The sequence below is a fragment of the Hyperolius riggenbachi genome, chromosome 9 (assembly GCF_040937935.1).
Source record: "Hyperolius riggenbachi isolate aHypRig1 chromosome 9, aHypRig1.pri, whole genome shotgun sequence".
Taxonomy (NCBI): domain Eukaryota; kingdom Metazoa; phylum Chordata; class Amphibia; order Anura; family Hyperoliidae; genus Hyperolius; species Hyperolius riggenbachi.
The window spans coordinates 212,934,913-212,950,660 of record NC_090654.1 but is presented as its reverse complement, the minus strand read 5'-3'; the positions used below and the strand labels follow the sequence as shown (position 1 = coordinate 212,950,660).

The 15,748-nt window shown below is 44.0% G+C and overlaps 1 protein-coding gene across 1 annotated transcript in view; it reads left to right on the top strand.

Moving 5' to 3' along the window:
- MDFIC2 (MyoD family inhibitor domain containing 2) overlaps nucleotides 1-14,875 on the top strand; it is a 106,667-nt gene extending 91,792 nt beyond the window's left edge. The window contains exons 4-5 of the mRNA XM_068251835.1: nucleotides 9,555-9,791; nucleotides 14,525-14,875. Of these exons, the coding sequence (XP_068107936.1) occupies nucleotides 9,555-9,791; nucleotides 14,525-14,784 (497 nt within the window). The 3' untranslated portion in view covers nucleotides 14,785-14,875. The remainder of the gene's footprint in view (nucleotides 1-9,554; nucleotides 9,792-14,524) is intronic.
- Nucleotides 14,876-15,748: the final 873 nt, after the last annotated feature.

Sequence of the window (15,748 nt, the reverse complement as noted above, 5' to 3'; positions counted from 1 at the left end):
ACCCAATGCTCCATTTTCGTTGCACCGGGTGTGACTTTTAAGGGCCAGCAGCGCACACTATTACCCGCGCTGCACGCTGCACATGCAGTGAGCGAGATTGTTTCAAATGTATGGGAGCAAACCACCTAACTCTGTGGTTTGCGCACACTAACACTTAGGGCACACTGACCGGCTTAGCGCCGGTTAGTGAATCAAGCCCAAGATGTTTTAAAAGGTATTTTAAATACACTTTAACCGTAGCTTATATTTTTATAAAGTTTGTTAAGTTATTAAGAACATCCTTTTCCTTGCACCTACAAAGATGAGAGCTAATAATTCTGACTTGGGTGCAGGGCCGGATTACCGACCAGGCAAAAAAAGCAGTCGCTTGGGGCCCCATTCAGAGTCAAAGGGGCCCCATCAGTACATAAACCAGCCCTCGCCATCCTGTCAGCGGTGGCTGGATGGTATAATGGTTAAAGGGACTCTGAGCAGTGCAGTAACTATGGAAAGATGCATATCATTTTAAAGCTCTCTTTCACCTCTTTCCAATGATATATAAACCGCCGCACTATGCCTTTTAGTTTTCGCTATTTTCGCGATCTAAATCGCGGCCATGGCAATTTCGATCATGAAAATAGCGAAAACTAAAAGGTGTAGGGTGGCAGTTTATCTATCATTGGAAAGAGGAGAAAGAAAGCTTCAAAATGATATGCATCTTTCCATAGTTACATTGTATTACACAGGACGACTTTTCTCCAAAGTCGGCAGCTCGATTCAGCACAATGCAATGAAATATAAGGAACCCAGGGGAATATAATTACAAACATCATGCTGGTAGGTGTGAGGATGTAATTAATTAGTTGTGGGTATGCTTAAAGGCATACCCACAGGCACTGCTCGGAGTCCCTTTAAGGGCATTGCCTCTGACACAAGAGACCAGGGTTCGAATCTCAGCTCTGCCTTTTCAGTAAGCCAGCACCTATTCAGTAGGAGACCTTAGGCAAGTCTCTCTAACACTGCTACTGCCTATAGCACGCGTCCTAGTGGCTGCAGCTCTGGCTCTTTGAGTCCGTCAGGAGAAAAGCGCGATATAAATGTTATTTGTCTTGTCTTGTCTTGTCAAATGATGCTGTGCACTGCTGATTGTCTTCAGAGCCAGGCTCTCCTCCTAGGTCCCCCTCCTTCTACTGTGCACTCTGCCACTTCCCACTCCTCCCTCCCTTCCCACAGAGAACCACAGCTGCAGCAAGAATGATAGCGGCAGATGGCAAACACTCACTCACCTATTCATGATCCAAGCGATAGAGATCCCGTAATCTGAAACCCATCTGTCTCTTCTACAGTGCAGCCACTTGATCTGAACTTCCTTATTCTCAGATCAGACAGGAAGTAGGAAGTAGTAATAGTAGTAGTAACAGAGCGGCAGCACTCTAGAGGAGACAGATGGGCTCTGGATGACGGGACCTCTATTGCTTGGATCGCAATAGGTGAATGTGAGTCATCTGGTGCTGTCATTCTCCCCGCTGCGGCTGCCTTCTCTGCTGGACTATCGTATTCACTGGGATGGAGGCTGCATGGTGGCTGTCTAGTTTGGGAGGAAATCGGTTGTTCGGTGGTGGGGGTGATTATGTAATTCTGTCTGGGGAATGGCTTCCGGTTTGGCGGTGTCCAGAGCTTTCTGCTATTGCCAGGCTGGAGATGCAAGGGGAAAGTGCTGCTGCTGTGATATCTGGCGCCCTCTTCACAGGGGTGCCCCAGCCCCTGAGTGCAAATGTCCCAGCCATTTATCTCTCACTCTGCATTTTGCCGCTGCTATTCCCTGCATTGTGCACCCACAGAGGAAAGCGGGCTGTTGCCCATAGCAACCAGTAGCGCGGCTGCCCCGGTGTGTGCGGCATGTTGCTGTGCAGCTGCATCTTCTGATTCTATTAGGACATGATCGGGGGGGGGGGGGGCAAATCAGTTACTTTGCTTAGGGCCCCATTTAGCCTTAATCAGGCTCTGCTTGGGTGCAAACTGTAGAAAGCTTGAAACTGAGGTGGTCAGAATCAGCAGGAGGTACATTTTATTGGCTGTAGTCCAAGCACAACACAGGGCTTACCCATTCAGCATAGTTGAATGGGTAAGCTCTGTGATGGAGGGCAATGCAAGAGTCATGTGTGGTGAACCAATGAAAATCCTCCCTGGTGCTCAGGGAGTATTCCCATTGGTCTTTCGCAAACCAATTGGAGCCTCAGGCTGGTTTCAGCACAGCAACCTGTGTTTTGATTGTAGTGCGATCCGATGATCGCATTCCGCTGCAACGCTTAAAATAGCCTACCTAGATACCCACGCCAATGTGTGGTAATGTAGTTTATGGCAGCATGCATATAAGTGGTTCTCTCTACCACTCACTTCCTGTAGCCAAAATACGAATTGCACGTAAGTGTGTTGAAAAAATATGCTTCCATACTTGCGCACCGTAATACAAAAACGTTTTAATAACTGCGGCACCGTTGATTTACATGACTTCCAGTTACCGCACGTTGCAGCGGATGTTCGATGTTAACGTGCTGATGCTTCTGGCGCATCTCATCAGGTATGAAATGTCCCATAGACTTTCATTGCTTTAGCATTATCCTGCAATAACAAAGGGTAACACAGAGCAATAAAAACGCCCTAGTGTGAAAGGGGGCTGATGCTTACATTTCTAATGTGTATGGACCCAAATGGATGAGCAGAGGAACATGATGACAGGTACTGAGTGTGTGGTGATGCGAAAACGGAATGGAAAACTAGATTAAAAACTGATACCCAATGCAACAACTGACCATTTAAATGGAAAATAGATCCGTTTTTAGAGAATCTATTTTTCATCCAGTACATTGTAAATTCAGCCTGAATGTAGCATCCCCCCTTCCCCAACAGTGATTCCTTTTAAAGAGACTCTGTAACAAAATGTTCAGCCTTATTTCTTCTATCCTATAATTTTCTATACCTGTTCTAATGTGGTCTGGATTACTGCAGCTTTTTGTAGTTGCACTGTCTCTGTAATATATCTAATCTTCTTTTCTTTGTCAAGCTTTGTTGACCCAGAGAGGACTGGGCTGCCTCTTTTGAAATGAATACAAGTTATGCATGCCACCTCCACGCCCCCTCCAGGCTCTGTGTGCTTTGTTTATTTCTCACAGATAGGTCTCTGCTCTCCGTTTCAGCCTGTGATGCAGTTTGTGAGGCTAAGGGGGAGGGAGCTGCCTGTCACATGTCACATGTATATATATATATATATATATATATATATATATATATATATATATATATACATCACTTCCTGGTTAGCGCCCATGGTTTTTTTTGTAAACACTGCCTAAAGCTGGGGATTGACTTCCCTGGCGGTAATCCCGAGCTTAACTCGGGCTAGCCGCTGGAGGCTTAATGGAACTGAATGGAGGCAGCAGGGAGCTTTTACATACTTCCCAGGTGATGCAGACGTCGGTAGCCCTTCTTTTTCCTGCCCTCGGAGTCTCTTAGTCACTCTGGTGAGATCAACGTCATTGATCTCACCAAAGTGTTACAGCGCCACCCGGTGGATGGAGGTAAAATTGCAGCACTGGAGCCCAGGGAGGTGAGTGAGAGCAGGGACTGCTGCTGACTTCCTGGCAGCATGATTGTTTCCTGATTTTAGGGTCTGAAATGTTCAGAAAATACCCTAAAATCTGAAAATAATCATACCGCCAGGGAGGTTAAAGCCAGGATGGCGGCAGGGAGCGGCGGAAACAGCAAAAGGGATCCAGGAAATCACAGTGACTCGATTGGTATATTTTTTATTGTACAAATCAGACAGTACAGATTATTTTTAAGAAACTGGACTAGGAAACCCCTACAGGCTCAAGGGCCATAGGCAATTGCCCAATTGCCCAATATGGAAGCACTGGCCCTGCCTTTTCTCACCTTACGTGTAGCATACTTTTTCAGAGCATAGCAAGAATTAGTTGATCCTAATTATATAATTAAGAAAATGATTCTATTTTTTAACGACTTTTGCTTGCTAGATGCTTAAAGAGAGTCTGAAGCGAGAATAAATCTCGCTTCAGACCTCATAGATAGCAGGGGCATGTGTGCCCCTGCTAAACCGCCGCAATCCTGCGGCTTAACGGGGGTCCCTTCACCCCCAAATCCCCTCCATAAAATGGAGCCCTGCCCCACGCGCGTCTGTCAGTCTTCCTTCACTGAGAGGGGCGGGGGAGAGTGGTGGCGATGCGAGTCTGATAGACGTGACTGGAGGCAGGGCTGCAGTCGTTAGCCCTGCCTCCAGGAAGGGAAGATTTACGACCAAGACTACGACCAAGTCTTGCGGGGGTGGGTTTGGGGGTGAAGGGACCCCCGTTTAGTGGCGCGATAGTGGCGGTTTAGCAGGGGCACACGTGCCCCTGCTAAGTATGAGCTCTGAAGCGAGATTTATTCTCACTTCAGAGTCTCTTTAAAGAGTACCTGAACTGACATGTGACATGTTGAGATAAACATCTGTATACACAGTGGCAAGCATACATATAACTAGGTTTTGTTTCTTTTTTTTCTTTCTTTCGTTGTAAGGGATAAATTACAGGGCTCAGGTTGAATTGAGACTATAGTGTAACACTGTAACAAGGCCAAAGAAAGTCTTATTAGTAGAACTATAGGTACAATTGCTAATCTCATCAGTTTATTTTCAGTTCAGGTGTGATTTAAATGTATTAACCTTTGCTGTAACATTCATAATTTTAATAGATGTTTCATTTGCTGTGTTAACAACGTGCACATTTTATCATCTTTTATTTTGTTATCTTTATTTGATTATTTTTAAGGCTACTTTCCCACTGTCACATTGCATTGCATTGTGTCGGACAATATAATTATTGATCGCGCGCAAAGTTTAGCGATGGGCGGTGCACGCGAAACATCGCACCGATCATAATGTTGCACCGGGTGCGCCTAAAAGTCACACCGGATGCGCCCGAAACGTTGCACTGGTAACTTAGCGCGCTGAACTTAGCGCGTCCCAAAGGGCTTTAGGAGTGCTAACTAAGTTAGCACCCTTTTGTGTATCAAGTTCCATCTGTGCAATAATGTGGGTTTAAATATTTTTATTTTTTTTAAATGGTGATAGTCTAAGGGTTAACAAACTGACATAATCACTAAACTGTTAAATTACTTTTTTACCTTTTCTGCAGAAAGCAGTTATGCCTCCCTGTCGAGCAGGTCACAGGATCATGTTCAAAAGCTTTGGTCAGATCTTTGGATCAGAGTTCTGGTAGCACTGGTTGGTAGTAGTGTTGGGCGAACAGTGTTCGCCACTGTTCGGGGTTCTGCAGAACATCACCCTGTTCGGGTGATGTTCGCGTTCGGCCGAACACCTGATGGTGTTCGGCCTTTTAAGTTCGGGTTCGCCCCGAACTTCTAATGGCCGCCGAACAGGGCCGAACAGGGCCCCTGTTCGGCCGAACAGGGCCCTGTTCGGCCGAATACTGCCCCCCTATGGGGTCGCAGGCATAAGGGGGGAGCATGCCCCGATCGCGGGGGGGGTCGGAAATTCCCCCCACCCCCTCCGCTAGCGCTCCCCCCTCTGCCCGCTTCCCCATTCAAAAGTTTAAGCAAAGTACCTGTAGTGGATGGCCTGGCAGTGGGCGGCACTGTGGAGTGAGGAAGAGGAGTCCGGAGAGTGACGAGTTGAGGGAGGCCGGGCAGCGGGCGTGAGGTCAGAGAAAGGGCGGAAGTACCACAAGGGTACTTCCGCTGAACCGCCCGCTGCCCGGCCTCCCTCAACTCGTCACTCTCCGGACTCCTCCTCCTCACTCCACAGTGCCGCCCACTGCCAGGCCATCCACTACAGGTACTTTGCTTAAACTTTTGAATGGGAAAGCGGGCAGAGGGGGGAGCGCTAGCGGAGGGGGTGGGGGGAATTTCCGACCCCCCCCCGCGATCGGGGCATGCTCCCCCCTTATGCCTGCGACCCCATATGGCCCCCAAAAGCTGGATGTTCGGAAAGTTCGGGGTTCGGCCCGAACATGCCGAACATCTCGGCCATGTTCGGCGAACTTTCCCGAACCCGAACATCCAGGTGTTCGCCCATCACTAGTTGGTAGTCACTGCTTGGACAACAACCCACTTAGCCACTCTTATGCCTTGTTCACATTGCGTTCAGCTAGCGTGGCCGTCCGCGGTGGGCTTTTTTTTAAGGTTTTCCAGCGATTTTCTATGCGTTTGCTTGTTTTTGTTGGCGTTTTTGTAAGCACTTTTGCAGAGCTCTTCTGTCTTTTGATCAGGAAAAAAATCTGGAAGCAATAAATACAATGTATTTTTTTTTAAACCCTCACGCAATCACTTGCAAAAGCAATTTTGTAAGTAGTTTGCGTTTTTCCTATACCTTCCATTGAGGCAAATCACTGCACCGCTTTTCAAAGCGGATCGCAAACGAACCGCTCTGACATGAACTCTCTCATAGAGAGTCATTGCACGAGCGCTTTCAGGGCGATTTTGAAAATCGTCCGCGCTTAAAATTTAACAAAAACGGCTGTAATGTGAACAAGGCCTTAGAGCTTGTTTACACTACAAGAGCTTTTCTAAGCGTTTTGTGATTTTAAAAGCTCTTGCTAATGTTATCCTATATGAGTGTCCATACTGGAGCAATGTGATTTTGTAAAAATCACCCATAGCATTGCATTAGCAACAGCTTTTCAAAATCACTAGCGCTTATAAAGCTCTTATAGTGTGAATAAGCCCTCTCAGAATCCAGCATTGATAATTAAGACCTTATTTTATATTTTGTAGCACTAGAGGTTTAGGTGGGGGCTTCATGTCTTCAGTATTGGCCTATTTTAATACCATATTACCACTTTGCTAATTTTTACTGAATTCTGACATTTTCAGTGTTTTTAAATGATGAGGAAAAAAACAGAATGGCTTTTTTGGCATGTGCTCAAACTGCCTTTTATTTGAGCTATTCCTTATTCCCTGCATTTTGCCCATTGACTTTTAACAAACGCTAGCGTGTGTTCATCACAAATGTATATATTTATATGCACATATAATTATTGGCGGATTAAAATTCTTCTGAAACGGAATAGCATCTTATAAATTATGTACATTTTTAATGTCTCCATCTTGTGTACATTAAGAAATGCATTTTTTTTCATTAGAGGCCATAACAGCCTACCATTGATTTTCAAGTATTTGAGTCAATTTAAATTCTTGGGAAAGCTGTAATTTGCACATATCGTTGTAAGGCGGAAGCTCGTTTTGCATGCCGTTTTATCCGAGGTCACAAAGCGATATCACTTTGCGGACGGGAAAAACATTTCTGCTCCCTGTCTAACTCAACCTTTGAACTTGCATGTCAGCAAACCAAAATGGGTAATTTTCCGAAGGTGGATGGACGCTCGCTGTATGTGTGCTGTTTTAATCCCTCTTTATTTACTTGAAGGCATTTTTAATTGGGGGTTGCTTATCCTACATAAGATAGCAATAATCTTGAGTGGCCTCGGGTGCATATTTTTATTCCTGTTATATGTAATGTATTATCAGCCATACACACTTAATTTCAGCGACAGTTGCTGAATTGTCCAACTCGAGGGGGAAAGAAGCAGACATTTATACAGAATAATTGCTTTATCAACGTTTTAGATTTTTAAAGCGATCCTGCTGCTTCCTGCAGGAATAGAAAGGAGGATATGCATTGCACAGAATAGATTTATCATATATTATCAATGAGCTTCTTATTTTACTATCAGTAGCCAGTGCCAAAACATTTGTAGACAAATAATCACCTTCTGCTCTCCCACGTAATGGTTTGGCTCCTTCTCAATGTTTCTAGTGGCTGCTTAGCTGATCATGTGATTTGGCTCCAAACCACAGAAATCAAAATTGCTTCTTGATACCAGAGTCTGCTGTCATATTTGTTTTAAAGCTAACTACTGTATACAGTCAGTGGCACTGCTGCAGAGCAATGGACCACAGTGCAAATCTTACACATGCCCCTCCCTCCAGCACTGTACTTTCTTCACTCCAAGAACTTTCTGTAATTCCAGCAGTAAAGAGATGCCAGAGTGAAGAGCATGGGACAGTTTATTAATGGTCCCTCTTGTGCAAAGTCATTGCCGCCAGTTACTTGATCAATAATAGTCACCAATCCACCAGCATTAACAGGTGGGCTAGCTACGGTAGGTACTTAAGGCTAGCTAAGGTCAGTAGGAAGTGAAGTCACAAACCAGGCACTAATCAGGCAGATTAGATGCAGTAGCTGATGGCACTGACTTAAGCACACTCAGTGCCCTACCTCTGTGTCTTTGTTCATTAGTTGCTCATCACCACATGGTCCCATTAAAGAGAATCTGTACTGTCCGTTTTCTACAATAAAAAACATACCAATCGAGTCACTGTGATCTCCTGGATTCCTCTAAGCAGCTTCTGCTGTGATCCTGGCTTTTAATCGCCAGTTTTAGGCAGTGTTTACAAACAAAAAACATGGGCGCTAACCAGTAAGTGATGTTTGTGTGTGTATATATATATATATATATATATATATATATATATATATATATATATATATACATGTATGTATATACACACACATACGCTAATATGTGTATATATATATATATATATATATATATATATATATATATATATATATATATATATATATATATATATATCATGTTACAGTATACTACAAGTTTTTATTATATAGTGAACATAGTGAATTATCTGTGTTACCAGTCTGGGATTCTCACAGTTTCTCAGCATGTGACAGGCAGTTCCCTCCCCCCCCCCCCACCCCTCTCAGTCTCACAAACTGCATCACAGAAAAGCTTAAACTGAGAGCAGAGATGCTGTCTGTGAGGAGTAAACAAAGCCCACAGAGCCTGCAGGGGGTGTGCATAAATTGTATTCATTCCAAAAGAGGCAGCCCATTCTTCCCTGGGTCAACAAAGCTTGACAAACAAAAGAAGATTAGATATATTACAGAGACAGTGCAACTAGAAAATGCTGCAGTAATCCAGTCCACATTAGAACAGGTATAGGATCTTATAGGATAGAAGAAATAAGGCTGAGATTTAAAAAAAAAAATAGTAGTGTGTATATTACCTATAAACACACCCATTTGCAATGTGACAGGGTGAAAGGTTGTTTTTTACACAAATTTGTATGCACAGAGGGAGATACTGCTTGCTTGGCGGTTGGAAACATGTTATTTTCCAAAACCCTTTGAGGTTCAGAAACAGGAAATGGTCATGACCATGGCCATGACATCATACTTTGGGAGGAGTATAATATCAATGAGACAATGACCAAAACAGATACAGTACAGGAAAATATCCATGTTCCAGTTATGAAAATAGATAGTAATAATGCTTAACATGATGCTTGACAGTAATAAATGCCCAACGGCATCCCTTTCTTGCCATATCCAAAATTTTAAAAAGTTTCACTTTGCAGATTCACTTGCTAGAAAAACTAAAGTCTATTACAAGTTTGTTTGAAATGCTGCTCCTTTAGATATTCTGCTGTAAAGGAAGATTGTAGCTGATTTGACTTCTCACAGCCTTTTGTTGCAGAAGAGAATCTAGCGGGTGGCAGTAGAGAAGAGAAGACCAAAGAAAAGTTAGCTAAGAAAACCAAAGAGAAGAAACATAAGCCACCGCCAAGCCCAGACACAGGAGATGAATCTTTCCAGGAGACCAACCACGAAAAGAACATGCGTCTCGTTACTTACTCTTCCAGCAAGGAGAGCAGCAAAATACTGTCATACAAGGAAGCCAGACAGAACGCAAGTCACCAAACTGACGGTGAAGGTATGATGGAAAAATACTTTGATGATGTTGAAAAAAATGTCAAAGAACAGCTACTTTTCTTTAAGGTATTCTAACAATATATCTTTATCTGCACAATGTTCTCTCACTCTATGGCCATCTGCTGCTGCTTTGGTTGCAGGCCAGGAAAAAACCTGTGGTAGCCTGCTTTCTTATAAGGAAATATGCATCCAGGATGAACATTGGAGGCTATCTCCTGCCACCCCAGTCTAGTCACCAGAGATGGCCAATGAGATGCAAATGATCTCAGCTTGCAGGCCAACTTGATGCAGCTTGGAAATGGGTCTATTAAAATACAAAGGAAGTGCATTTGAATGGCCCAATTCCAAGATGCACTCACTTTGCATTAAATTAGCAAGCAGGCTGGAATAATTTGCATCAGGTTGATAATCTTTACTAGTCACATACAGGGATTCCCATGGCCCACAGCTATCTACAAGATAATGGAAATAGTTATGTAATGAATCATCATCATCAGCTGGCTAACTATTATCAGGTGGCCATACAGCACTTGATCTGCCACCAGATCGGCCATTAGATACATCCCTCTCTGATCGAATCTGAGCAGAGAGGGATCTGTTGCCTGTCCACACACTTCAAACTGATTTCCAATAGATTTCAGCATGAAATCATCCTTGCACCGTCGCTCTCCCCCTATAAATGTATAAGCATTCCTGTGCCCATGGTGAGTGTTGAAGGCTCACCTGTCTGTTGGCACAACTCCTGGCATCCTCCAGTGTCCGGTGTCACCATAAGCACTTGTACCAAATGACACCAGCACATGTACTGACATCAGGTCACATGCTACAGGTGCTTGTGGTTATGATGGACACTGGAGGAGGCCAGGAGTCTTGCCAGCAGATAGGTGAGCCTTCAACACTCCCCTCAGGCATAAATGGGGGGGACACAATTATACGCTTGGGGAGATACAGCCAAGGAGTCCATCTGTCATTAGGAGGCCTTGTGATGGAGACGTTTCAGTAAACCTGATTGGCTGCAAATCTATCAAAAGAACAGTCAGGTGACCATGTTGTGGTACTGATACTCCTCCGAGTCAATAAAATTGTTGGATCAAAAGATTGATTGGTCACCAAAATTAATGTATAGCCACCCTAAGTCCAATTCTTTCCCAACAGTCCTAGAAGCCCAATCTAACAAACAAGCCTGCGGGGAAGGTGAGGGATGACCAATAAGTGTCCCAAGGTGCAGACAGACCTAAATCTGGGTTTCAGCAGTTAGTGAGACTCAAACTACCAGATGTGGTGGAGGCTCTCTATTATCTTATGCATTCAGCCGGAGCTGTAGAAGAATATATGCACTGAGGATAGTGACAAAAAGAGACATTATTTGTATATTGGGACTGTGCTGACCATTCATTGTCAGCGGTTCATATAGGGATTGGGTGGTATGTGAAGCTCCACCTTCTACTCCTGTGATTTATGTGCAGTAGATATGAAGGAGGGGATCTGACCAATTGTTGTATTTAATTTAGTATTTAATTCATCAAGTTTGTGGCCTTCTTAAATTGATTAAGATTCTTTGTTAACATTTCCACTGGCCAATCAGAGGCTTTCTGTAACTGTGGCTGGCCATTTCAGGGTATATTAAGGGTCTGGTTAATCAATCAGTCTTCCCTTGGAAGCAGCCACGAAGGGTGACCTTCTGTGTTCATACTGAGCATAGTGTCTACTTCCTCGAGATAACTACTGCCACAGTTCTGATGAATATTTCACTTTTGGCTGAGTTAGCAAAACGTCCCTGTCTCCTGCTTTTTTTTTGATTTTGCTAAAATTTGCTGCATATTGTAGGAAAAAGACAACAAGAGAATTATGATTGGTAAGAGTCTCTTAAAGAGACAATGAAGTCTCTTTTTTTTTTACCTTATTTTCTTAGGCAGCCATCTTCAGCATTAAATTCTAAGCTGATTTGACGCATCTCTGCGGCAGAACGAGTTATTTATGGCCCAGAAATAGCCCAGCAAAGTTCTGAGCTAGCATATTTTTGCTTTCTGGTAGAGGCAGAGCTGTGAGCAGTAGATCTGACGCTTCTCCAGTCAATCTCCGCCGATCTCCGCCTCTCCCTGCCCCCTCAGTCTTCTTTCACTGAGAGGGGCAGGGAGAGGCGGAGATCAGCGGAGATTGACTGGAGAAGATGCAGAGCTACTGTGCATAGCTCTGCCTCTACCAGACAACAAAATCTGTGAGTTGCAAAATCGTGGAACATTGCTGGGCTATTTCTGGGCCATAAATAACTCATTCTGTTGCGTGAATAGGGTGAATCAGCTTATAATTTAAAAGACAACTGAAGAGAGAAGACTATGCAGGCTGATTATCTTTATTTCCTTTTAAACAATACCGGTTTCCTGGCAGCCCTGCTGCTCTGTTTGGCTACAGAAGTGTCTGAATAACACCAGAAACAAGCATGCAGCTAATCTGTCAGATCTGACAATAATGTCAGAAACACCTTATCTGCTGCATGCTTGTTCAGGGTCTATGGCTGAAAGTATTAGAGGCAGAGGATCAGCGGGCCTGCCAGGCAACTGGTATCGCTTAAAAGGAAATAAACATGGCAGCCTCCATATACCTCACTCGTCAGTTGCCCTTTAAAGCTGAAGACGGCTGCATGAGATAATAAGGTAAAAAAAGAGGCTTCAGTGTCTTTTTAATATAATTTGTTGTAAATGTATTTTCATAACAGGCAGAGCAAAGCAAAGAGGTTTGTCATTTTAAGTTATTTGTATGCCAAAAGAACTCACAAAACAAGAAGAAATGCCCCACATATGGAATGTCCCACACCATACGCCTCCATTACGAACGTTCTTGGCATAGATACGAATGTAAAAGCACCGACAGTGCTTTTACTTTCACTGAGACTAATTTATAAAGGCAAATACAAATGAAACTAGCAAAAGTGGAACAGCTCCTCCAAAGCAAGTAATCAAATGACCTATAAAATATTACATTAAGTAAAGATTCTAAATGTCTATTCTAGCCAATATCTGAACATTTGCTCCAGCTTTATTAGTGCCTGTCTTGATAAATAAGTCTGATGTGTTTTGTATGGACATATTAGACAGTGCCACCCGGTGGTGGAAGAAGGGTGATGGAAGAGTCTCTTCCATCTCTTCCATCATCCCTCTTCCACCACCGGGTGGCTCTGTCTCCTAGATCCTGATCACATGCCATATCATATGATCGGATGTGACTGGGAACCAGAAAGCCTGCCGAGAGTTCAGAGCCGCCGGTGGAGGAAAAGAAGAAGCCGTCCGAAGCTGGTAACTATAGCTCTTTATTCCCACACACTTGTTTGGCTGCACTAGGCAGCCAAACGAGTTATCCCAAAAAAGACTGGCACTGCAAAAGCAGCTTCAAATGAGGCATCTCATTTGAAGCTGCTAAAAGGTAAAAGGTGGATCAACTCGGCTGAGCATTGGCTGATTACTTTTAACTCCCTGCTGCCCCACCTGCTGCGTGATGACACGTCTGCACCACTCCATCAGTCCCTCACCTCCCTGCATTGAATCAGAGTGCAAAGTAAACCTTCAGTCTAACTACGATGTGCAGTCAGCCTGCAGTTTGACTTTAGGTCTGTTAAGCCTGGCCCAGTGATGTCACCCAGGGTATCAGGTCCTGATCCCATTTGGGTGACATGAGTCACAGATGTGTATGGTAGTGTTGGGCATAATGACTTGTAATTTATGTATATCCGTAATTATTTACAAGTCATAATTGCAGATTACCACTGCGTAGTCCATAATTGCCCCTGATTGACCGGCACAAAACCACTAATTGTGTCGTCTTTTGCGGAATGGGGGCAGTTGTAGCATGTCTGCCTGGTATTGGCCCCAATCCTGCAGGGAACCTGGTAAACAGGGTGCATGATTCCATCTGCAGCATGCTTCCAATGATTTGTTGCTGGACAGGGTACTGTTTGATCAGGCAGAGGCTGCCCTGGAAGAGCTGGATCGAGTGAGGGCTCAGGGAGACGACGAGCACTCACTGAGGAGGAGATGCAATAGGAGGAGCAGCAGTGGAGGAAAATGGTAAAGAGGTGTTTTCCGGCCATGAAGGTGTGCAGGCTGGGTGGTTCAGCTGAAGGCAAAGGAGGATTTGTGGGTCGCACTCATTCTCGACCTTTGAGTTGAGTGGGAATCTGGGGCAATTTCCTCATCCCAAACAGCAGGAGGAGTGAATGAGGGAGTTGCAAGAGGCCCTAGTTCGCTGAACAGAGAAAGTCTTCTCCCATCCTTCCACCCCACATGTCCCTGTTCAACTGGCTTGGCAGGTGCCTGCCGCCAGCAGCACCTGTAATCCTGGAGATCAGATGGTTCTAACAAGGGCTTTGTACCAGTCTGAGCTGCGCAGACAGGATTTGGCTGAATCCTCCTGTCAACGCCAGTGGCTGACCTGCATGGTGGCTGACTACATGGGGTCCCTCAGTGCATATGACACAAGGACCCCATGGAGTACTGGGCTTCCAGTCTGCACACCTGGAGGGAGCTTTCCCAGTACGTCCTGGAAGTTCTTGCCTGCCCCTCTTCCAGTATCCTGGTAGAATTTTCAGGTGCTAAAATATTCAGAACCAGCAGCAGAAAGCAGAATGGTGTGATACAAATTACACATGTTGTTGTAACATAGCAAAATAGCTATTTGCTCTAGTTGTTCTATAACAAATACACTGTTGCTAATGAGAACCTGTGCTCTCTTTGCTTGTAGGGGAATGTGCGTCACTTATCCTGGCTTGCTTATTCTGCCACTTCTGTGATTTCCTCCTTATGCTACCAAATGTGTGTGAGAATTTGGTGACGAGCGTGTGCTGCCCTTTCCACCGGTACTACCACACCTCCGACGAGGAGCAATCCAACAATGACTGCAACTGTAGCTGTGACTGTGACTGTGGCATATTTGACATATGCCAGGAGTCTGGTGAATGCCTGGAACTTGCCATGGAGATCTCAGAAGTTTGCTATCACTGAATATGTGTGACTTTCCCCAGCAAAATCACTTTACTTAGAACTTACACAGAGAAGTGATTTTTTTCAGCAACACTAAATACTTTTCACTGTGTGCTGTGCAAGAGTCCCGGTCTACTCTAACTGTCAACATTCTGCATGGGGAATTTTCTTCCAGTGTATGTATGCAACTTTACATTAAGTAAGATCAGTACCCCATTAAGCACAGAGCTAGTGCCTACTGGTTGAACAGGATGTGGGAAAAGCAGGAGAGATTTAAAACTATCTGTGAACCTTTAAGTATGATTTTATCAGTAGTAATGAATGAAGATGTCAATGTTCTTATTCACATATATTTTCCCATAAATATGAAAAAACTAATGCTATTAATTTTGGCATTCATATGAAATTCTTTGTGTGGAAACATATGAACCATTTATGCAAAATATGTTTACAATCTAAACAAATCAATACAAAAAGAGGACACTGAGAGCCCAATATAGTGTAGTATGTACTGCTAATAGATGAATATGATAAAGTAAGTATACAACTATACTCACAAACCAGGGAATCCAATCACAATCATTCACAATCTAGGCAACTAGTGTAAAGGCAGGTGGGGAGATTAGACCTGTCCCCACTCAGGATAAAGAAGTCGTTCTCTGTAGATTGGAAGAAAAGGGGTTACAACTTACACCCCTCCACCAAGGGTGGACTCAAGCAATGTATAAGCAGACAGAGGTGCCAAAAGCATAAAATTAGCTACAAATGTTAAAAATAGAAGAGGCAGTGGTGGACTTACCTCCTCCAAGTAGACACAAAACGCTGTTGATAATATTCAACAATAATTTTTATTTGCATACGCCAAAGTAAAGTGCAACGCGTTTTTCAGGTATGATCCTGCTTCATCAGGCAATAGATGGATCATATAACTGTGAGTCAGAGATAGTTGGCTCATTAAACCATGCTTGCTATGTTTGCTACGATC